General features: G+C 42.1%; 1 protein-coding gene across 1 annotated transcript; it reads left to right on the top strand.

Moving 5' to 3' along the window:
- Positions 1 to 1,172: 1,172 nt before the first annotated feature.
- SUMO2 (small ubiquitin like modifier 2) lies at positions 1,173 to 14,207 on the top strand. Its single transcript, XM_080826192.1, has 4 exons — positions 1,173 to 1,355; positions 2,959 to 3,090; positions 9,179 to 9,250; positions 13,549 to 14,207. Exons 1-4 carry the CDS (start codon positions 1,335 to 1,337, stop codon positions 13,609 to 13,611), a joined length of 288 nt encoding a protein of 95 aa, XP_080682318.1. The 5' UTR covers positions 1,173 to 1,334; the 3' UTR covers positions 13,612 to 14,207.
- Positions 14,208 to 23,382: the final 9,175 nt, after the last annotated feature.

The following is a 23,382-nucleotide window of genomic DNA, read 5'->3' as shown; positions in this document are numbered from 1 at the left end:
AGAGGGAATAGAATGATAAGAGAAAAGGATCTAAAACACAACACATGGAACATTTAAGGAAAGGCCTGAGTAGGAAAAGAAATGCAAAGGGATCAAGGACGGGCCGGAATCAACAGCCCAAAATCACAGGGAAGAGATTCCGGGGAGTGGGGATTGGGGAAGCACACTGGATTCCGCACATAAGTCTGTGGTGACCTTGCAGAGAGCAGTTCTAGGGGAGCTCCAGGGACAGCACCAGGCTGCAGTGGATTGAGGAGTGAGTGGGAGGTGAGGGAGTGGAGGCAGCTGGCATGGACAGTTTTTCAAGATGTTTGGCCAAGAATGGAGCGAGATATGTTGGTAACTTAAGAAGGAAACAGAATCGAGAGAGGCTTTTTCTATGCTAAGGAAGGAGTGGAAGAAAGCATAAAGACGAAGAGAATAATAAAACCTACCTAGAGTAGCGGGAGGAATCCACAGCCCTGAAGTCAGGATTGCTCCTAAGACAGGAAGGACCTACTTCTATTTTTTAACCAGACCGACTGGTCTGGAAGGTCGATATTGGGTGGTTCACTGTCAGGGATCCTGCTTCCTCTTGGAGGTTGGGACCCAGGCCATGAGTAAGGAGTTTGTAGGATGAACATTTTTTCCTCAGCTAGCAAAGTACGGATTTACCAGCAAGACAGGAGTAGGCACCGCACTGAAGCAAGAGCCCGGTGGGAAGCGCGTCGAGGCTGAAGCTTTAAAATTCAAAGGATGAGAGGCTGAGTGAGTGTGATGTTCCTCCAACCATGTAGAAAGCTGCATTTGGGCCACCAACAAGAGGGTTTTTTCCCCAGAATCTCATGCTAAGGCTTTGACTTAGGCTCCCCCTTCCTCCTCTAGTCAGTCTGCCTTCCCCAGCCTGAGTTTCAGGTCTAGGCCTCAAGCCTCCTCGTCCCCACCGAGGACCAGCTGGAAGCCATTTTGATTAAGCTCCACCACAGAAGGAGGACAATACAGCCCCGCCCAGAGCCAGGCGCGCCCCCGCGGCGGGCCGGGTGCGCGTGTCCGCGCCTCTTCCCGCCGGCCTGGCGGGCGCCGGGCCCAGGCCGGGGCGGTGCGAGGCGGGGGGTGGGGGTGGTTATGTAAGCGTTGCGCGCTCCCGCGAGGCGGCAACCAATGGGAAGGCCCGGCGGCTCGTGCTCGCGCACGCAGGGTGGGGGGAGGGAGCGCACGACGTGCGCGCGCCCTCTCCCTCCTCCACCGCTGCCGCCTCCTTCTTCTGCCGCTCCTGGTGCTGCTTGTGTGCTCGTTCGGTGCGGACCTGGTACCTCTTTTGTGAAGCGGCAGCTGAGGAGACCCCGGCGCTCGCCATGGCCGACGAAAAGCCCAAGGTGAGCTCGGCGCCGGCTCCCTCGGCTCCCCGCGCGGTCGGGGTCACGGCGCGGGCCGGGGTCCGGCCTGAGCCCGCCGCGGGCTCCCCGCGCCTTCCTGGGCCCCCCACGGGGCCGGCCGCGGCTCAGGCCCGGGCGCTCCGCGCCATTTTCCTCCCTCCCCTCTTCCTCCCTCCCGCGCCGGAGGAGGCCCCGCCGCCCTCCCCCGCCCCCGGCTGCCTCGGAGTGCGCGCCGGGCGCGAGTAGGGCGGGCGGATCGCGGACGCCCGCGGCCCCACCGGCCGCGAGCGGAGCTCCTCGGGCCGGGCCGGCCGGGAGCGCGTGCGGAGGGGCGTTAGGGCGCGCGGTGTCCCCACCCTCCGCGGACCCCGCGCGGAGCCGCGGCGGGTGTTGCCGCCTCCGTGGTGGCGGGGAGTTCCCTCCGCTCCGGGCTTTCCCCTCAGGGAGGGGGGACTGCGGGCATCTGGGGACCCCTGCCCCGCGCCGCGCTGGCCTGGCGAGGGCTCGAGGAGAATCAATGGGCTGCCGATGGGTTTCCCATCGGGCCGTCGTGAGGGGTCGAGGGTTCCGGGATTCCCGGGGAGTATTTCCCACTTTCCCGGCTTCGGGGTCCCCAGGGGGCTGGGCAGGGACTTTTCCGTTGGTGCCAGATCACCCCTAACCTGCCGAGACCATGCGGTTTCGAGAAGTTGCAGGCAGAGGGGAGAGCAGAAAAGACTTGGTCGGGCTGAACTTTTTAACGCGGGTTTTGAGGCACCGGGAGGCTCTTCCCGTGAGGACTGAGGCTCACACTTCTTCCTGGCACACGGGACTTTCGCAGGATTTGTTCTGTGACACCCCCTACTCCTTCCTTTCTGAAGTGACTTGGGGGCTACAGAATCCCATCAGCCCTTGATTTTGACGAACTTCAGGTTGGGTGGAAATCTACGAGGAAGACTTGGAAGAAAACGGCATTTGACCCATGACAACAAAGGGGAGGGGAGAATACGAGCCCTTAACTGAAAATAAACAAAAGTGAGGCTGCTAATAGAGGCGAACAGGAATAGTGGTTCTGAGTTATTACCGCTGCTTCAGAGAGAATCGGGGGATATTCCTCAGTTAGGTTTTTTTTAAATGTAGTTGAGATATGTTATTAAACTGAGTTTAGTAACTTTTTAACAAGACAGTTGTAATGAGTTTTCAATTGCAAGGTCTAGATTTTTATCCGTGCGTTCTGTATTTTATAAAGAGAAAAGATGGTTATTTTTAATCTTTTTTAAGGGAAATGACATATTTTGGGGGGGTAAAATATGCCATTTTAGAAAATTCAGATACAGGGATACCTTTCAGTGCATTGAGTGGGACCTATCTTTAAAAATCGATGGTCATCGCTGACGGTATTGCATGTAGTCTGCTTTTCTGTTTCTGTGACAGCTATTTAATATCGTTGCTCCAGGATTTTCCATCTTTCAGATTGATTTCAGCGGCTGAAAACAGCTGTATACTCTTTTATCATACAGAATGAGAAACCTGTTGATTTCTGAAGCAAGTTGGGCTGCTGCTACTTTAAAAGGTGTTTGTTTTTCACATTTTCCAAATTATACTTTTATTTTTCTTTCAACAGGAAGGAGTCAAGACTGAGAACAACGATCATATTAATTTGAAGGTGGCGGGGCAGGATGGTTCTGTGGTGCAGTTTAAGATTAAGAGGCATACACCACTTAGTAAACTAATGAAAGCCTATTGTGAACGACAGGTGAGGAACTGACATATGCACTTCCAATAAAACTTATTAAGAAAAACTTAATTTTCTTGAGAATAGAAACTAGACTGGCATAATATAATTATCTTTGGTTGAATGAATGCATTCATATACTTCACATATCAGTTCTGTCCTACACTTGGTATGTTGATGCTTAATGAAAACCCTTAGGATGGTTTGGTTAATATTCTGTATGATTCTAGTCCTATGCCAGAATTCATTAAATTATAGTCACAACATGCAATTTGTTCCCCAGGGGACTTGATTCTACTTTTATAAGAGAATAAGAATGAACTTGATAAAATTTCATCTCAGGCTCTTTTTTAATTTTGTTAATCCATTTAAAATTTGTGCCCTGTCAGGACAGTTTATTTTGAGCATTTAAACCAATTTGGAAATAAAATTAAATTCTGAGTTTAACAACATGCAATTTTCCTAAAGCATGTAAAATTGTAGTATTTTCTTAACTAATGGTAGAGGTCAAGAAATTTAACCTCCTGAGTCAGGCAAAAACATTCCTATGTTATAGGGACATTTGCATTTTACTCAGAAATTAGTAAATGGACAGCAAGAAGAAGAAGTAGAGATGAATAGATGCTGGGAGGTGAATGCAGGGTTTAAGACAAAGAAGCTTCCTTTTGTGAGGTTGAATCTGTAACAATAAAGAGGTAGCTTTAAAGATGACTTTTGCAAGTCTAACAAAAACTCTGATACCTTTATCAGGTAATAATAACCTGGTAGAAGGGTTTTGTTGTTGTTGGGTGTTTTTGTTTTTGTTTTTTTTATTCAACTCTGAATGCATACCATTAAAGTTGGGAAAGTCATTCTTTTAGACTAAAACAAGTTGTCTGCAATGCAAATTGCCTTAAAAATAGGCTCAAAATAGAGTAAGACTTAAACCTTGTAGAAGTTGGAAAAAAACAACAACTGTGGAAGTTGGGAGATTGAGTTTGAGCTGATACTTGTTGGACTTCCTGCATAAGGCCATTTGGAGGAAACTGAAGATAAACTTCATTTTGAGATTGAAGCTTTGTTTTATGCATAATTTATTTGTAATAGAATACTGTGCTTATAGGATTCTTTTAGCTTCATATGTAAACTAATCCTATAGTTCCTTAAAAGATAATGATTTTCAGTGTATCTTATTTGAAGAATTTTGGTAAAATTCCTTTAAACAACTAATAAATATGTACTTCTTACTTGTGCTAAAGAATTTTTGCTCTAGCATCTTCCGTATTTGAACACTAGTGCCCCTTCAGGTTACAGGGGAATTTTAAAAGATAATCATCTTGTAGAACTTTCACATAGCACACTTCTTACAAAGTAGAAACTCATGCTTAGATTTAGTGGTTTTCAACAAATATCTCTGCATATCTTGTTACTAAATTTTAGATTTTAAATCGTCACACATTTTTAAAAGGTCCTATTTTTCAAAACTTAATATAGAAACTCAAATGTAGAGCAAAGTTGAAAAAACTTTACATTGAATACCCATATTCTTACCACCTAGTTTAACCATTGGCATTTTACTAGACATATCTTTTGATAACCTCTGTTAATCCTAAAAGTTCATATTTAAGACTTTCTTTATTTCCAATAGGGGCCCCAAAGGAACTTTTTACTTACCTGATACTTATCAGATGCCTACCATGTGGTGGGGGATTATACTGTGCACCAGAAAGACAAAGACACATAGTACATCCCGTATGGATATTGTCTTTATAAGCACCTGGGTGGCTCAGTTGTTGAGCATCTGCCTTTGGCTCAGGTCATGATCCCAGAGTCCTGGGATTGAGCCCCGTATCGGACTTCCTGCTCCTCCGGAAGCCTGCTTCTCCTCTCCCACTCCCCTTGCTTGTGTTCCCTCTCTAGCTATGTCTCTGTCAAATAAATAAAATCTCTATTAAAAATTTTTTTAAAAGTAAAAGAAATTGTTCTGTAGGATTGAGTTAGTGGGTCAATCAAAAATGAGGTGGATTTCCTGGTATGTTAAAATTTAGTATATTACTCACGTAAATAAAGTTTTTCTTGAATTTTCTCAGTTGTTAGGTTTAAGTTGACTAAACTTGGGGCCACTCTTAATTTGCACTAGGGGAAAAGAAGCATTGGTGATCCATTAAAAATGTAATTCCACTGCATATCACTTGGAATGCAAATATAATTTGAAAATAAGATTCAGGAAGATTTGGAAAGATTAGTTCCCTTTTAAAGATTATTTGTTTATTTATTTGACAGAGAGAGAGAGAGAGATATCACAAGTAGGCAGAACAGCAGGCAGAGAGAGAGGGAAGGCAGGCTCCCTGACTAGCAGAGAGCCCGATGCGGGGCTCCATCCCAGGACCCTGGGATCATGACCTGAGCCAAAGGCAGGCTTTAACCCATTGAGCCATCCAGGGCCCCCCCCCTTTTTTAAAAGATTTTATTTATTTATTAAAAGACTCTTGATTGTGCTACTAGAAATCTTTTTCTCTGGTATCCCCACTCAGTAAATAGCACTATGTCATATCTAGTTGGGAGGTCAAAACCTTGGGATCATCCTTGATGATGCTTTATAACTCTATAAAATCCATCAACAAATTCTGTTCTCTATTTAAACCTGCGCTGTTCAGAACAGTAGATAACAAGCCATGTGTGACTGCTCATCTCCTGAAACATGGCTAGTCCAAATTAACATGTGCTGGAAAGTGTACAATATGTGCCAGATTTTGAAAACTCATAGTGGGAAAAGTAAAATATCTTAATTTTTCAAATGTCAATTACATGTTAAAAAGATTTTTAACATTGATTTGAAACATTAACATTTTACCTGATTTTAATGTGGCAATTAGAAAAATTAAAATGACATGTAGCTCACATAATAAGATTTCTCTTGGTAAGTGCTGAGCCCTTAGCCATTTTATTCCACTCCTGGTTGATTACTATCTTTGGAGACTTTTCTGATTAATTCACAGTGCTTCTCCCATCACTCGGTCCTCTCACTGTTTTTTGTTTTTTGCATTGATCACTGTATTTGCCTCTCCATTAAAATGTAAGCTACACAAGCGGAGGGCCTTTTTGTTCACTACTTCTCTAGAACTTAAACCAGTACCTGACGTGTATATGAGTGTGTTCAGTTAAATGCTTATAAAGTGATAGCGAACATTCAAGCTGCCTCCAGAAGTTGGGTTGTAAATAAATTTTCTGTTCACATGTAGAATTGAGTTTGCCCTCTTTGGCTGAGGGCATACTGTTCCATTCTAGTGTGCATTTACTGTAACGATTTTATGGAATGTTAAGTGGCTTTAGAGAGCCCAGAGTGATTCATTGGTTTAGTCCTGTTGGGTTTTGTGAAATGAAGAAGTAGGGAATCAGAGAGATACCCTCATACAGCTCTTCTGTGGCACAACTCTGAAGCTGAAGCTCAGAGATAAGATTTACTCAGAAGTGGAACCCAAATACTGGTTTTTAGATTCATTGTTTGAATTTACATGGTTTATGGAATCTGAAAGGCAGGTCTCCTGAATTTTGGACATTCAGTCTGTAGCAAAATAAAACATTTTATTGATAAGGAAAAGCATGCAAACAGGTGGTAATAAAGGAATATGATGCCTGTTCTGGCCTTGTGTTTTTTCCCCTTCTTGTTTTGAACAGCCATGCCTTTGACGTTAGGACCTTACTAGTGGACATAGAGGAAGAAACCAGCATATGGCTTCGTACTTTGTTAAAGCAATGGGTCTTCAATGGAGTGTTTGCAAATGTGTAATTAGTAGTTAATGGCTTGGCATTTAATTCATGGTTGCTTTGCATAATCACAAATTAAATTTGGATGTCATGAGGAATGAATTAAGGTTGTGTCCCCTATCTGGTCTGGGAATCGCATTCTTCAAGACAAAGGCTAGTCTGAAAGTGGTATGTGTGACAGGCTAGAGTTTTCAAGGTAGGTAATACGATCTTGATGTTAGGGGTAGTTTTAAAGACAGACTTAATGAATCCATGTTTTATAAAGAAATACAGGAGTCAAATAAGTATTGAGCACTTTGTTTCAATATTCTAGTCCTAGGAACTCAGTTTACTTGAAGCAGGGATTTGTGTAACAATAGTTACACAAACAATAGTTATAGTTTGTGATATGAGGATGATACAGGAGTGGGTTTTTTTTTTGTTTTTTTGTGTTTTGTTTTTTGGTAGGGTGCTTCCTAAAAAGCTCTTTTTCCAGTAAATATATTTACAGCAAATGTCCAGAGAGACTTTATTTTCCCATCTTGTTTTCATTTGGCTGCAGTTGCCAGCTTTGCTCCTTTCCCCTTTTCCCCACCCTTATGTCACGTAGGTAATGATTAGTAAAACACTGGAATCTGTTTTGCAGAAGGGGCATGCTTAGGCTCATTTATCTCCTCAAATACATACAAAAATTTCTTGAAGCTGAACTCATAATTTTAAAATTCCCTTTTTGTAATAAAGCTGCTCCTCAACTTAGTAGGCTTTAGATTTATTTTAAATTGATTTATTTTAAATAAAATGAAGCATTGTAAGGTAGGGACTCCTTTTCATCCGTTTTATTCCATCAGTAACGTATCCATTAGCACCTACTATGTGCAAGGAGTGCAGTATGTAACCAAGACAGACAGTGGTTCTTGTCCCTCCTGGAGCTTACTTTTCAGTGAGAGGTTGACAAATAATCATTGCTGGTCTGGGTAAGTACTAAGAAGGGATTTTTAAAAGCAGGTGGTTCTTTTGAGGTATTCCACATTTTTAAGCTTACATGCTTATGAATGGTTTTAGGACAGTAATGGTGGAAATGTTGATTACCCAAGGGTTGAATTCTTGTGGCGTGCCTAACATTGTGCTTGGTTACTCTTGCTTGGTGATAGGAATTGTTTGAATAGAAATGAAGGTTAAGTAGCTTTTCTTCCCTTTTTTAAGATTTTATTTATTTGAGAGAGAGAGCATGAGAAGGGGCAGGGTCAGAGGGAGAAGCAGACTCCCTGTTGAGCAGGGAGCCCGATGTGGGACTTGATCCTGCGCCTGCAGGATCATGACCTGAGCCAAAGGCAGTCGCTCAACCAACTGAGCCACCCAGGCATCTGAAGTTTAAGTAGCTCTAAGGCAAAATTTTAATTGTTACATTTAGGTGACTTCCAGTTTTCATTATTAAGGGTGGGGTTTTTTTCCCTTTTTGAGAGCTCTTTATGCAATGTTGAATGTTGCTGTGCATATATGTTACTTTAAATTTCAGTATGTTGGGGCGTCTGGTTGGCTCAGTGGGTTAAAAGCCTCTGCCTTCGGCTCAGGTCATGGTCTCAGGGTCCTGGGATCAAGCCCTGCATTGGGCTCTCTGCTCAGCAGGGAGCCTGCTTCCTGCTTTCTCTCTGCCTACTTGTGATCTTTGTCAAGTAAATAAAATCTTAAAAAAAATGAATTTCAGTATTTTTCTAACTCATTCAAATGCAGTTTGACTCAAGCTATGATCTGTTCAAACTTGGAGTAGCTGTGATATTAAAGATATCAAAGTAATACACCTTTTTTAAAACAACCCTTTTTTTTTTTTTTTTTTTTTTTAAGATTTATTTGAGAGAGTGAAAGAGTAAGTTGGGGACAGGTAAAAGGAGAGGGAGAGAATCTCAAGTAGGTCATGACCTGAGTCAAAATCAAGAGTTGGCTGCTTAACCAACTGAGCCATCTGGGTACCCCTAAAAAAGACCTTTTGATCATTTTTCAGGCGCCCAGGTAGGTTAGTCATTTATGTGTCTGCCTTTGGCTTAGGTCATGGTCCTGGAATCTGGAAGAACTCCAAAGATTCAGCCTCCCGGCTCAGCGGGGAGTGTGCTTCTCTCTCTCCCTCTGCTCCTCCCCCAGCTTGTTCCCTCTCTCAATTAAATAAATAAAATCTTAAAAAAAAAAAAAATCATTCTTCCTAAGAAGTTCAGACGTAGTTCAGAGAACGTGAAAATCATGCCAAATCTTTTTACCCACATAGAAATGTGAACATGTTGATGATCATTTATTTAGGTTTCTCTTTTAATATATTTATGGCTAAATATGCATGTAATTTTAGTTCTTACTGTTTCTTTGCATTCTTAACTGCTTTTAAACTCTCTTGCAGGGTTTGTCAATGAGGCAGATCAGATTCCGATTTGATGGGCAGCCAATCAATGAAACAGACACACCTGCACAGGTAAAAAATCTCTGTGCTAACTAGAAAAGTCAGTGTGTTTTGTGATTTGCTCAGCAGCCTTGTTTTTATTTGTAGACTTTTAGACATTGGAATACAGTTACTCACCAGAGTGCAAAACTAAAATATCATGAATATTAGTATTTCTTCAAGAAATACTAATTTTTTTAAATATCCAGTTACTATTTTGTAAAGCTGACAGGTCATTTAGTTAATTTAGTCTGTTCTTTCCCATTGCCAGCACTATTTGGAGACAATACTCCAGAATGCTGTTTTTGTCGCCACAGCTCTTGATCGTGCTCCAGGTTCCCAACAGGTGATTGGTTGGCTGTAGACCCTGAGCATTTTCACTTCTCATGCTGACTTCTCTTTCACCAGCCCTTGGGAACTAAAGGGACCTTGGGGGCTCTAACTTGAAGTCTCTCGATGGTTTAGCTTGATCAGTAGGGTTTTTGATAATAGGTGACTTTCCAAAGCCTTCTGCAAAAGGTGATGCTGTCCGATCCCTTAATCTATTTTTAAATTTTTTTAAAGATTTTATTTATTTATTTGAGCCGAAGGCAGTTGCTTAACGACTGAGGAACCTAGGCGCCCCTCCCTTAATCTCTTTACGAGTCACTTTGCAAGGGATCAGCTGGGTGGTCTTCTGTGGCAAAAGCTCTTCATATTTGTTTCTTTTTACCCTCTGAAATTCCACTCAAGACTTAGTTTGGGGGAAAGAATATTTTGATAGAAGTTTAAATTGAAGCCTGTTTACTTTCAAATGTTTTATCAGCCCATAAAAACTAGAAAGTAATAAATATGGTATGAGTGAAGCAGCCTGTTCTGGTTGTGTTTTAAAAATTTGAAATGTCTGGGTTGTAATTGAGGGAAGAATGTTTTGAAGTGATTTCCCATGGTGAGTCTCTAAGAAGCAGTTACAGTAGATAGCCACAAGGAGGAGCTGAAATTCTCTTGGTGAGTGAGAGACAGGAAAGACTTCTATCCTTCGAAGGCATTTCAAGTTTCACTGTAAAATGTAACATCCCTGGGGTTTTATTTCAGTAGATAGGCTGAAGACATGTTTTGATGGTTTAAAAAGAATAAAAACCTATTTACACTAAACTCGGATGTTTAGAATGCATTTGCTGTCTTTTGATGCTCTTATCTGCCACCAAAAACAAGTTCTGGTCTCTACATTACTGGCTGCGAATATTAAACTGTGAGGAGGATTTGTTTGGAGCTGCATTATGAAATTTTACATTGAAAGTGGACCGAACTCCTTTGAGTATTTGAAATTGAATTTACTCTAGAATGAAACTGATTTCATTTTAGAATTATTCTCCCAATGTTTACTAAATAGTAGAATTATAAAAATAGAATATCTTGTGGTGCCTGGGTGGCTCAGTGGGTTAAGCGTCTGCCTTCAGCTCGGGTCATGGTCTCAGGGTCCTAGATCCAGCCCTGCGTTGGGCTCTCTGCTCAGCGGGGGGCCTGCTTCTGGGTCTCTTCTCTGCCTACCTCTCCGCCTACTTGTGATCTCTCTCTGTGCCAACTAAATAAATAGAATCTTTAAAAAAAAAAAAAAAGAATATCTTAATGATCAGTTTTGGTTTTTTTTTTTTTAAGATTTTATTTATTTATTTGACAGAGATCACAAGTAGGCAGAGAGGGAGGTGGAAGCAGGCTCCCTGCTGATGCGGGGCAGCCCTGATACGGGGCCCTGGGATCATGACCTGAGCCGAAGGCGGAGGCTTTAACCCACTGAGCCACCGAGGAGCCCCATTAATGACCAGTTTTAATAGTAATGTAATTATGTGTCCACCATTCTGTTAAATATTCTCTTCGACTCATTTAATTCTCATAACTGAATGCTATTTCATTTTACAAAAGAGGGAATTGAGACTTAGTCATTAACATTTTATTTTATTTTAAAGATTTTATTTATTTATTTGACAGAGAGAGACATAGTGAGAGAGGGAACACAGGCAGGGGGAGTAGGAGAGGAAGCAGTCTTCCTGCTGAGCAGGGAGCCTGATGTGGGCCTGGATCCCGGGAGCCTGGGATCCAGGCAGAGACGAAACCCACAGAGCCACCCAGGTGCCCAAGTCATTAACATTTTAATGCTATGGTCCTACTTCTAGTGTATTTGAACTTTGTTAGAAATGATTCCGTTTTTGTCTTTAGGTACCCAGGGTTCTTGTTTTGTGTTTTGTTTTTTTCTTCCCAAATTACCAGTTTTAGAATATATATATATTTTTAAAGATTTTATTTCTTTAACAGACAGAGATCACAAGTAGGCACGGGGCGGGGGGGGGGGGGAAGCAGGCTCCCTGCTGAGCAGAGAGCCCGATGTGGGGCTCCATGCCAGGACCCTGAGACCATGACCTGAGCTGAAGGCAGAGGCTTAACCCATTGAGCCACCCAGGCACCCCAAAACGTATTTTTTTTTGAGGGTAATTATCAGCATAATAAACTGTTGTAAAGGTTATTTATTTTACAGCACTGCTGTATGTACCAAGATTTTGCTATTCTGGTAGAAAGGATGGTTGTTTTGTGTATGGGTAGTGAGCCTTGTAAACTTGGTTTGTGAGTAGCAGTTTAAAATTTAAAGTACTTTTTTAGTAAGTCTGTCCTTACATGTATCCCCTCCCTTACTGCACAGAGCTAACTGCCGTGCTCTGTGTGTGCGCGTACACACACACTCTTTTAGAAATACAAATATAGTCATACTATAACCAATTTTTCTGTGTCGTTTTTTTTTTGTTTGTTTGTTTTAAGATTTGATTGAGTGTGAGCAGAGGGAAGGGGGAAAGGAAGAGGCAGAGAGAGGATCCCCAGGCAGACCCTGCACTGCGCCCAGAGCCCGGCTCAGGGTTGGATCTCACAACCCTGAGATCATGACACAAGTTGAAATCAAGTGTCAGGTGCCCAGCTGACTGAGCTACCCAGGCACTCTGCTACCTAGTTTTTAAATTTGTTTTTAGTCTAATATTGTATCTTAGGGATAGTTCCATCTTAGGGATAGTTCCATTTCTACACATGTAAATCTGTGTGGTGTTTCATGTTAAGAGTGTACCACATTTCTTTTGAGTTTTTTATATTTAGTTTAAATTTCCAGGCTTTTGCTCATCTAAACAACATTGCAGTGAGATCCTTTACATGTGTCATTTTTATTTTCATTTATTTTGTTTGTATATCATTTATTTTTATCACAATGAATTACTTCACCATTTTTATAACTTTTTAAAAAAGATTTTATTTATTTACTTGACAGAGATCACAAGTAGGCAGAGAGGCATGCAGACAATGGGCGGGGGTGGGGGGGAAGCCAGCTCCCTGCTGAGCAGGGCTTGATTCCAGGACCCTGAGATCATGACCTGAACCAAAGGCAGAGGCTTTAACCCACTGAGCCACCCAGGCGCCCCTATAACTTTTTTTTTTTTTTTAAGATTTTATTTATTTATTTGACAGACAGAGATCACAAGTAGACAGAGGCAGGTGGGGCTGGGGGAGGCTCTCCGCTGAGCAGAGAACCCCATGCGGGGCTCGATCCCGGGACCCTGGGATCATGACCTGAGCCAAAGGCAGAGGCTTTAACCCACTGAGCCACCCAGGCCACCCCCCCCAATAACATTTTTATTTTCAATAAGTTAAAGTGAGGCAATTAACTCATGGACATATTCAGCTTTTTCACTTAAAATTCTTATTTTTTTAAGATTTTATTTATTAGAGAACACACAAGCAGGGAGGAGGGGCAGAAGAAGAGGGAGAAGCAGACTCTGGTGAGCAGGAGCCCAATGCGGGGCTTGATCCTAGGACCCTGGGATCATGACCTGAGCCAAAGGCAGATGCTTAAGCGACTAAGCCACCCAGGCACTCCAAAGCTTTTTCACTTAAAAACTAAGCTTTCGGGGCGCCTGGGTGGCTCAGTGGGTTAAAGCCTCTGTCTTCGGCTCAGGTCATGATCCCAGAGTCCTGGGATCGAGCCCCGCATCGGACTCTCTACTTACCAGGGAGCCTGCCTCCCCTCTCTCTCTGCCTGCCTCTCCGCCTACTTGTGATCTCTGTCTGTCAAATAAATAAAATCTTAAAAAAAAAAAACTAAGCTTTCTGTAATCTTCATATAAGGAAGACCAAGTGAAAAATTAACTTAAACCGAAGACTGATGCTACATGAAGCTGTAGAATGTCTACAGTAACGAACACTGGATTTGGGTGGAACTTGTGCAGTTTGGGGGGGGTACTTAAGTCCTAGAGTTACAGATCTTAAGAGCTGATAATCAGTGGCCTTCCATTTGTTTTTCTTCTCTCATATGCCAGTTGGAAATGGAGGATGAAGATACAATTGATGTGTTCCAGCAGCAGACAGGAGGTGTCTACTAAAAAGGGAACCTGCTACTTTACTCCAGAACTCTGTTCCTCCAGACCAAGAAGACATTCTCAATTAGAAAGCCGCAATTTGGTTCCACCACATCCTGACTACTACAGTATAGTTTTCTCTATTCTTTCATTTTCCCCTTCCCCATTCCTTTATTGTACATAAAGTAACTGTGTATGTGCACAAGCATATTGCATTTTTTTTTTAACTAAATGGCCAATGGTATGTTTTGATCGACATCAAATGGAGATGGGATGGGGGAAAATACTGCTTCTGTGAAAATACCCCCTCTCTCCATTAGTGGCATGCTCAGTCAGCTCTTATCTTTATATTCCAGTAAGTTATTTTGCTCTCACTGTTTAACAAAAAAAAGAACAACATAAAAATCCTTGCATACCTTGTTCGATTGGAGAATTTTAATGTTTTTCATTTATCATTGTAAAACCAAGGACAATTTTATAACTTTTTTGTACGTAGCTGTTACATGTAGGGCAATCTGTCTTTAAGTAGGGATAAATTACTCTAAAAGAAATGAATCCTAGATAGTTTTCCCTTCAAGTCAAGCGTCTTGTTGTTTAAATAAACTTCTTGTTTAAAATGAGCTGTTTTCTTTATTCTGAAGAATATTGAGAAGCTTAGAAAAAAAACATGAAATGAGTAGGCCTACTAGAAGTAACATTTCAAGGAAGACATAAAGCTACATTGCATTCCCTACAGACTGATACAAAACAAAGAGTAACAAAGTTTATAAGTGACTAGCAACTAATGTTTCAGCCTCTTTGTTTAAAAAGCTTAGGCAGTTCCAAATTTGCAACTTTACTAGCAAAAAAAAAATTTGGGTCATAATGTGGATTTATTCCCAAGTATTCTTTTCTGTAACCACTACCTGGCAGAATGGGTTAGTACATACAGCTAAGAGAAAGTTCTGAGTTTGCTAACTGCCAATAAATCACTTAAACATGCTAGCCTCCGGGGCGCCTGGGTGGCCCAGTGGGTTAAAGCCTCTGCTTTCGGCTCAGGTCATGATCCCAGGGTCCTGGGATGAGCCCTGCATCGGGCTCTCTGCTCAGCGGGGAGCCTGCTTCCTCCTCTCTCTGCCTGCCTCTCTGCCTACTTGTGATCTTTGTCTGTCAAATAAATAAATAAAATCTTTAAAAAAAACAAACAAAACAAAACATGCTAGCCTCCTTTGATGAATAAATATTCCCTAACCCAAAATAGAGTCTTTGTTCCTTGAGGATGTTGAAGGACAGTAAATATTTATCCACATATATCCATTCTAAGAGCCCTAAATGTGCGGGACACCACAGTTTTTAAACCCAAATGTATGAGGAAGGGTAACAGCTTTAGAACCAGTAGATAGAATCTTAGAGCTGGAAAGACAGATTACCTAACTCTAACCCCTGTTTTAGAGATAAGGAAGCTGAGGCCCTGAGGGTTGTTACTTGTCACGGAGCTAGATGATTGTGAAACTAGGACTAGGGAACAGGTCTAATGCCTGTTAATTCGGTTCTTCTGTGTTGGTTCTCAAGAAACTGAATTCCCACCCCTCCTATTCACCAATGTGGCCTTTTGGGATCGAGTCCCCATGTCCTATCATGCCTTGTCATTCACTTAGTTCACTCTACCACTGTTGCAGTATGGTCTTTTTTTTTTTTTTTTTTTTAACATTTATTTTTATGGTGAACGAGCTTCCCTAGACAGCATGTGTTCTGCAGGTTTTTTCATTTTTTTCATTTCAAGTTTTCTCCATTGAAGTAATCTCTCCACCCTGTGTGGGGCTCGAACTCATGACCTCAGGATCAAGCATCGCATGCTTTTCTGACAGCCAACCAGGCTCCCCTATTCCATAGTTCTTTCGCTCTGTATATATGAGTTAATCTCGAACCAACAACTTTTATTTTCCTGTATGTATAGTGTTACCAACCTCCGTTTACAATTTGTATTGTGCACCTGTGTGGGAAGGCTACCACCCAAGAAATCTTAGATCAGGTAAGTGCATGTCTCTTGAGTTGTTGCACTAGGTACTGTTGAATGGTGGACTTTGGTGGTGCCCTAAAAATTAAAAATTAGGATTGAAATTCAAGCCCGGGAACTTTATTATATAAAGGGTCTTGAATTGCGTTCTTGTTTAATTAGGAATTTACTGATTAATGTCTGAGCTTTTGCCATATGGGGGGGGAATATAAACTTTATAGTAGGAAAACCTGTTAGAATTTTAAAAGCCAGAGGGGAAAGCATGGAAAAGGCACTGTTTGAAAATATGGTGTGTTGTAGCTTATTAATAGTTGCATCAGTGTATAACTACCACTGTTCTTAACTATTCTTCATTGTTCCCTTTTCACATACCTTGTTACCATAAAGACAGATTTTTCTATGCAAAAACTTATGGAGCTTTTTTTTTTTTTTTTTAAGGGGTGTGTGTGTGTGTGTGTGTTTGTAATCTCTACCCAGTGTGGGGCCTGAACTCATGGCCCCAAGATCAAGAATTGCCCTGTCTCCCAACTGAGCCAGCCAGGCATCCCTGAGGAGCGCTCTTTTTTTTTTTTCTTTTCTTTCTTTCTTTTCTTTTTTTAAGATTTTATTTATTTATTTGACAGAGATCACAAGTAGGCAGAGAGGCAGGCAGAGAGAGAGAGGGGGACGCAGGCTCCCTGCTGGGCAGAGAGCCCGATGCGGGGCTTGATCCTGGGACCCTGAGATCATGAGCTGAAGGCAGAAACTTAATCCACTGAGCCACCCAGGGGCCCCTGAGGAGTGCTTTTTATTTTTTATTATTTATTTATTTATTTTTAAGATTTTATTTATTTGACAGTGAGACAGATCACAAGTAGGCAGAGGAGCAGGCAGAGGGGGGGGGGGAAGCCCATTCCCTGCTGAGCAGAGAGCCTGACGTGGGACTCGATCCCAGGACTCTGGGATCATGACCCAAGCCGAAGGCAGAGGCTTTAACCCACTGAGCCACCCAGGCGCCCCAGGAGTGCTTTTTAAAGAACACTTTGAAAATAAGTGAATTGTTGAAAATACTAGAAGTAATCTTTGCATTTTAATTTTTTTACCTTTGGTGGGGAGGTTCAAATGATGGGAGTTATACTGCCATTTTGATTAATTGTTGGAACAATTTAACTGAACTCTTTCTGGCTGCGCTCACATTAATATCCCCATATTTATATCCTGAAAGTAGGAAATAGTGTCTAAATGAACACAGTTCTGTACAGGGAAATGAGAGAATTTTTCTTCTGAAGCACCCCTCCTATTCATCCACACTGTTTGAGGCCAAAACAGAAGGTACTAGCAACTTTTCAGAAATAGGAGTGTGAAGTTGGTTCATTTTTTTTTGCTTGTTCATGTTTTTGTGGAAATTACTGTAACCTGATGATCAGTTTATTTTCTTATTTATTTAAATTCGAATAACCAACATACAGTACATCATTAGTTTTTGGCGTAGTGTTCAGTGATTCATTAGTTGCATTCTAACACCTGGTTTATATTCTCCCAGAAAGGGATGATACAGAAGGGAAGGTGGCGAGTAGCAGCATAGAGGAGAAATGGTAGACTTTGGTCAGAGTGTGTAGAGCTGTAGGAGATTGTGCCAGCAGGAGGTCGGTGGGAAGTGGAGTCCCCGGACAGGAGGGAAGCCTGTTGGGGCCCTTGTAGGCGTTAGGGTGTATTGGAGAGGGCCAGCTGTGCTGGTTCGGGTTATTTTTGAGTTCAGATACTGCTGCTTTTAAATGTGACTAACAGTGATTCCGGATTGTGGTTTTGCATTAGAATCCCCTGGTGAGCTGTTAAAATCATACCAATGCCTGAGTCCTACCCCTAGACATGTATTTTCACAGCAATGGAATAAGAAGCAATTCTGGGAGGCATCATCACAACTCTTAAGAGTTAATAAGCAGGGACACCTGGGTGACTCTGGGTTAAGCATCTGCCTTTGGGCCAGGTCATGATGTCAGGGTCCTGGGATCGAGCCTCACGTCTGGCTCTCTGCTCAGCAGGGAGCCTGTTTCCCCCTCTCTCTGCCTGTCTCTCTGCCTACTTGTGATCTGTCAAATAAATAAAATCTTAAGAAAAAAAAAGTTAATAAGCACCTAATGGATGGTGAAGATTACATGAGATAATAAATGTTTCAGCCGCCTAGCACAGTGCCTCCCACGAACTCTTTAAACAAAAGTTATTATTTTCAGCGTGCGGTAAAGGCTCTGCCATAGGATGCTGAGGCTTCATCAGAATTCTGTGATCTGTGCCCAGGCCTTGTACTTAACATAAAAAGGCCAAGAATTTTCTGTTCACTTCTGAAACAATATAATCTTCATCTTGTTACGTTTTTAAAAAAATGTTTAATGCTAAATTGTGCCCTAATGAATCTTTAAGGAAAAACAGTCCTCAGGATTTTAATGATTCTCTAATATTCTAAAAACCAAAAGACCTAGCCACAACATGCTTCGGGCATTCTCATTATGTAGGTGGTGATCTGAGGGCTGGCCCTCCATGTAGTGGCATACACAGGTGCTTTTTGGAGATTTAAGTCTGTAAAGTGGCTAGTTAGCTAATGAAGAGAGTCCCTCAGAGTGGAACATAATTAGAATAGAGCATATAAACAGGTTAGGAATTTAATCTATTTGGAATGTGGAGTGTGATTTCCCTGTAAGCAGTGACATGTGACTATGAGCTCATTTTAGGATTTCCTATACCCCTGGGGCCTTTATGAAACCGTTTAAAGTCTCAGAATTGTTGTGTAATGTTTGCTTTCTTTGCAGTTCGTATTTTAAGGCATATTATATGGCTAACTTTGCCACAAGTTACAGAATTTGCAATATTAAGGGAAGAATTTTCTCACATTTTTCAGGGCATGCTGTTTAAAATTATTTGATGTTTGTAATTTTAGCAATTATTTTTGCAAAGGAGGCCAAATTCATCTCTAGGAGAGCAGGACAGATGGGTTAGGGGAGTTTTTTGCTTGCTTATTAAATAAAGAAATATTAGGGGCGCCTGGGTGGCTCAGTGGGTTAAGCCTCTGCCTTCGGCTAGGATCATGATCCCAGGGTCCTGGGATCGAGCCCCACATTGGGCTCTCTGCTCTGCATGGAGCCTGCTTCTTCCTCTCTCTCTCTCTCTCTGCCTGCCTCTCTGCCTACTTGTGATCTCTATCTGTCAAATAAATAAATAAAGTCTTAAAAAAAATATAAAGAAATATTAGCTTGGGATTGGGGAAAGCGAACGAACTTAATCCACATCATTTTATTCAGGTCAGTCTGAGAGAAGGGGAAAAGATGAGGAGATAGGAATCACGCTGTCCCTCCACAACCCAGTGATTAAAAAGGATGGGAGAGTGGCATGTCAGATCTAGTAGGGAGTATGTGTCATTTTGTTTACCTTTGACAAAGAGAAGGCAAAACATGACCACCATTTTCCATATCTCAGGTGGTTGGTTTGTTTTATGGCAAATGAGTTTCAAGAGAAAATAAATGCCTTCAGTTGTCTCTCTGTGACATTAATCTGCCTTTGTGTGTGTGAGGATACAGCTAAGAAAAGAATGGACAGATGCATACTAAATTTGGCTTTAAGAGTGATGGATACAGAATGTATGTGTAAATATGTATGGCTAAGTCACACAGAAGCAACATGGGGCACCCTGGAATCCTGGGGTTGAAAAGCTGGTTAGAAATACTTGTCAATGAGTCATTAATTCAGTTACTTCATGAAGTTCAAAGGCACAAGAGCAGCACATTCTTTTTAACAATAGGAGGAATAGAAAATGGGAAGAAAATGTGTTGGGGCACCTGGCTGGCTCAGCCTGTGGCGCATGCAACTCTTGACCTCAGGGTCATGAGTTCAAGCCTTACATTGGGCATAGAGATTATTTAACAAAACAAAGAAAATGCATTAAAGTATGGTTGAACAAAAACAATTACTGTTCTTGTAGGTCAGAAATAGTCCAATGTCTGCAATTTCATATGGGTTCAGCCCAGTATGTGTGTTTTGGATCAGAGTGTGAGACACTAATCTAAGAAATTGGTTCAAACTTGATTGCATAATCTCGGTAGAGTAAATCCCAATAATAAGGTGCTGGAGATTGCCCATTTCCTCTGGCATTCTGGAATAAATTGGGGCAGGTTGAAATGGATTCAGAACAAAGTTGGTAATGTTCAAGGCAAAGAACATGCTTGAGAGCTAAGAGATGCTATGTCAATACATCTTTTTGTGTTTCATTTAAATTTAGTTATTACCTTAGTAGGCTTCAAGTGGTGAAGAACGACTTCCAGATTATTCTATTCTGAGTAAGTTGTACATTGCATTCTTGAATAAAACTCTCCACATACCCAGTACCAAATTTAAAAACCAACAGGATTTATGTCCATGTTAATGGAAAATTATTAGGGCTTTAAACATTTTTTGACATCTTTTAAATAGTAATTTCTTGCCACCTGCTTCAGAACAATAGATTGTGTTCTGAGGAAATTCTGAGAATACTGGGTTTACAAAAACCTTTTTGGAACGCTGATTACTAGGCTTTCTGAATTGAATTACAGATGAAAGACTAGTACTTGGAAGATAGTAGGGAAGTGGCGGCATGGGACTAAGTGAAATCAGGGGGCACTGACTGCTTAAGATATGAGAAATTATGCAGCGTATGGCTAACTGCTCATGCCCCCCCCTTCACTGTGTTTAAAAAGCAGGTGAAAATGGAACATACATATAGGGCGGTGGTTTTGAAATTGCATGGAACCATGGGGTTGTGCAAAAAGAGGACAGTGGAGAGAAGGCCAGCCAGGGATGGAGAAGCGGAAGGGGCCAGGATTTCGGACCCTCTGCTCAGTTTCAATCACAGCTAGTCTGTTCATCTATTTTATATATTTGGATTCTGCTTCATAAATGTTTGAAAAACATTGCTTATAGTCATGAAATAGCTGTTGGACCATTCCTTGTCATAAGAATTCATCTACTAGGGCACCTGGGTGGCTCAGTGGGTTGGGCCTCTGCCTTCGGCTCAGGTCATGATCCCAGAGTCCTGGGATCAGCCCCCGCGTCGGGCTCTCTGCTCGGCGGGGAGCCTGCTTTCCCCTCTCTCTCTGCCTGCCTCTTTGCCTACTTGTGATCTCTCTCTGTCAAATAAATAAATAAAATCTTTAAAAAAAAAAGAATTCATCTACTATGTCATTAGGTTTTTAGGTCAACTTAAGGGTTCAGAACAAATTTTGTATTGACTTAGAGTCCTCAATATGAATTTTACAAATCAACGATGGGCCTTCATGATTTTGAGAACAGCCATCCTTTTCAATCTTTTGACACTGATCTGATCTGTGTTGATCTTTTGAACAGACTGTAATTTTTTTTTAAGGATTTTATTTATTTGACAGACAGAGATCACAAGTAGGCAGAGAGGCAGGCAGAGAGAGAGGAAGGGAAGCAGGCTCATGCGGGGCTCGATCCCAGGACCCTGGGATCATGACCTGAGCCGAAGGCACAGGCTTTAATGCACTGAGCCACCCAGGCGCCCCAAACAGACTGTAATTTTATTAACGTCCCGTTTTCAATGGAGTTGGTCATCTGGTGCGGAGGTCATTATAGCAAAGCTATGTGTCATGTGTTTTATCCCAAATCTCTGACTTGGAGAAAAAAGTGGAGTACAGTGATTTTAGTCAAAACTATTACAGACATGAACAAGTCAATAGGAAGGCTTGTTATTCGGGAAATTTCTGGCAATTTTACTTAAGGCAGGATTCTTTTTTATTTTTTAAAAGCTTTTATTTATTAGAGAGAGAGCATGAGCAGGGGGAGGAACAGAGGAAGAGGGACAAGCAGACTCCCTGCTAAGCAGGGAGTCCGATGCAGGGCTCCATCCCAGGACCCGGGGGTTATGACCTGAGCCACAAAGGCACCCCTATTTTATTTTTAAGGAAGCTGTATGTGGGGCTTGAACTCCCAACCCAGAGATCCAGAGTCACAGGCCCACCAACTGAGCCAGCCAGATACCCCTGGCAATTTTACTCTTTTTTTTTTTTTTAAAGATTTTATTTATTTATTTGAACAGAGAGAGAGAGCAATCACAAGTAGACAGAGATGCAGGCAGAGAGAGAGAGGGAAGCAGGCTCCCCGCCGAGCAGAGAGCCAGATGCGGGACTCGATCCCAGCAGTCCGGGATCATGACCAGAGCCGAAGGCAGAGGCCCAACCCACTGAGCCACCCAAGTGCCAAATTTTACTTTAAAATACAATGTGCCAAATAGGCCTTGCCTATGGCCTTAATCAGATATGCTTTACATAATTTATTCTTCTTTACAAATCATTAGATTAAAAGGGTTCCCTGGGACTGATCTCTTACATTTGAAGCAAAGGTTCTCAGCCCAAGCCACATGTGACCTGTTTAGGTTCTTAGAGATATCCATGGTTAGATTCTACCCGCCCTGCCTCCCCCAACTGAAATTCCAGTTCAGTATATCTCAGATAGGGCTGGCATTCATTTGTATTCCTTAAAAGGTTCTAGGTTATTCTGATGTGCAGCCAGGATGGGGCAGCTCTAATAGAAAGCTTTAGCTTACCAAGTACAACTTTTTTTTTTTTTAAGATTTTATTTTATTTATTTGATAGACAGAGATCACAAGTAGGCAGAGAGACAGGCAGAGAGAGAGAGGGAAGCAGGCTCCCGCTGAGCAGGGAGCCCAGTGCAGGCTCAATCCCAGGACGCTGGGATCATGACCTGAGCCAAAGGCAGACACTTAACAACTAAGCCACCCAGGCACCCCATAATCTTTTTATTAAAGATTTTATTTATTTATTTATTTATTTATTTAAAAAATATTTTGTTTATTTGACAGAGAGAGAGATCACAAGTAGGCAGAGAGGCAGGCAGAGAGAGGGGGAAAGCAGGCTCCCTGCTGAGCAGGGAGCCCAATGTGGGGCTCGATCCCAGGACCCTGAGACCATGACCTGAGCCAAAGGCAGAGGCTTAACCCACTGAGCCACCCAGGTGCCCCAAAGATCCTATTTTTTTAAGTAATCTCCACACTTAATGTGGGGCTCAAACTCAACCCTGAGATCAAAGGTCCCATGCTGTACTTCCTGAGCCAGCCTGACGCCCCTACCAAGTACAACATTCTTAAAATTATCTTGTTTCAACCTTCACAACAACTTAAATAGGTTAACCCCATTTACAGATGAGGAAACTGGGCTCAAAAGTATAAATGAAAAAAAAAATTAAAAAAAGAAAAAGAACATAAGTGGCCCAGATGTGTCTCTTAGGGGAGAAGTGTCTTTTTTTTTTTTTTTTTTTAAAGATTTTGTTTATTTATTTGTTAGAGAGAGAGAGAGAGAAATCAAGAAAGCACAAGCAGGTGGAGGCAGAGAGAGAGAAGCAGGCTCCCCGCTGAGCAAGGAGCCCCACATGGGATTTAATCCCAGGATCCTGGGATCATGACCCGAGCCGAAGGCAGCAGTTTAACCGACTGAGCCACCCAGGCGTCCCAAGGGAGAAGTGTCTTTTTAGGCACGTCTGGGTGGCTAAGTTGGTTGACCATCTGCCTTTGGCTCAGGTCATGATCCCAGAGTCCTGGGATGGAGCCCCGGATCAGGCTCCCTGCTCAACAGGGAGCCAGCTTCTCTCTCTTCTCTCTCTCTCTCTCTCTCTCTCTCCTGTTCCTCCTGCTTGTGCATGCTGTCAAACAAAATCTTAAAAAAAAAAAAAAAAAAAAAAGTGTCTCTTTAAGGGAGGAGAACCAGAACCTAGGCTTTTGGTTTCCAATCCAGTGCTGCATTGTACTACAGGCGAGTACAATG

Source organism: Martes martes (genome assembly GCF_963455335.1).
Source record: "Martes martes genome assembly, chromosome: 16".
NCBI lineage: Eukaryota > Metazoa > Chordata > Mammalia > Carnivora > Mustelidae > Martes > Martes martes.
Note: the sequence above shows the minus strand (reverse complement) of the source record. Positions and strands in the feature narration are given on the sequence as shown.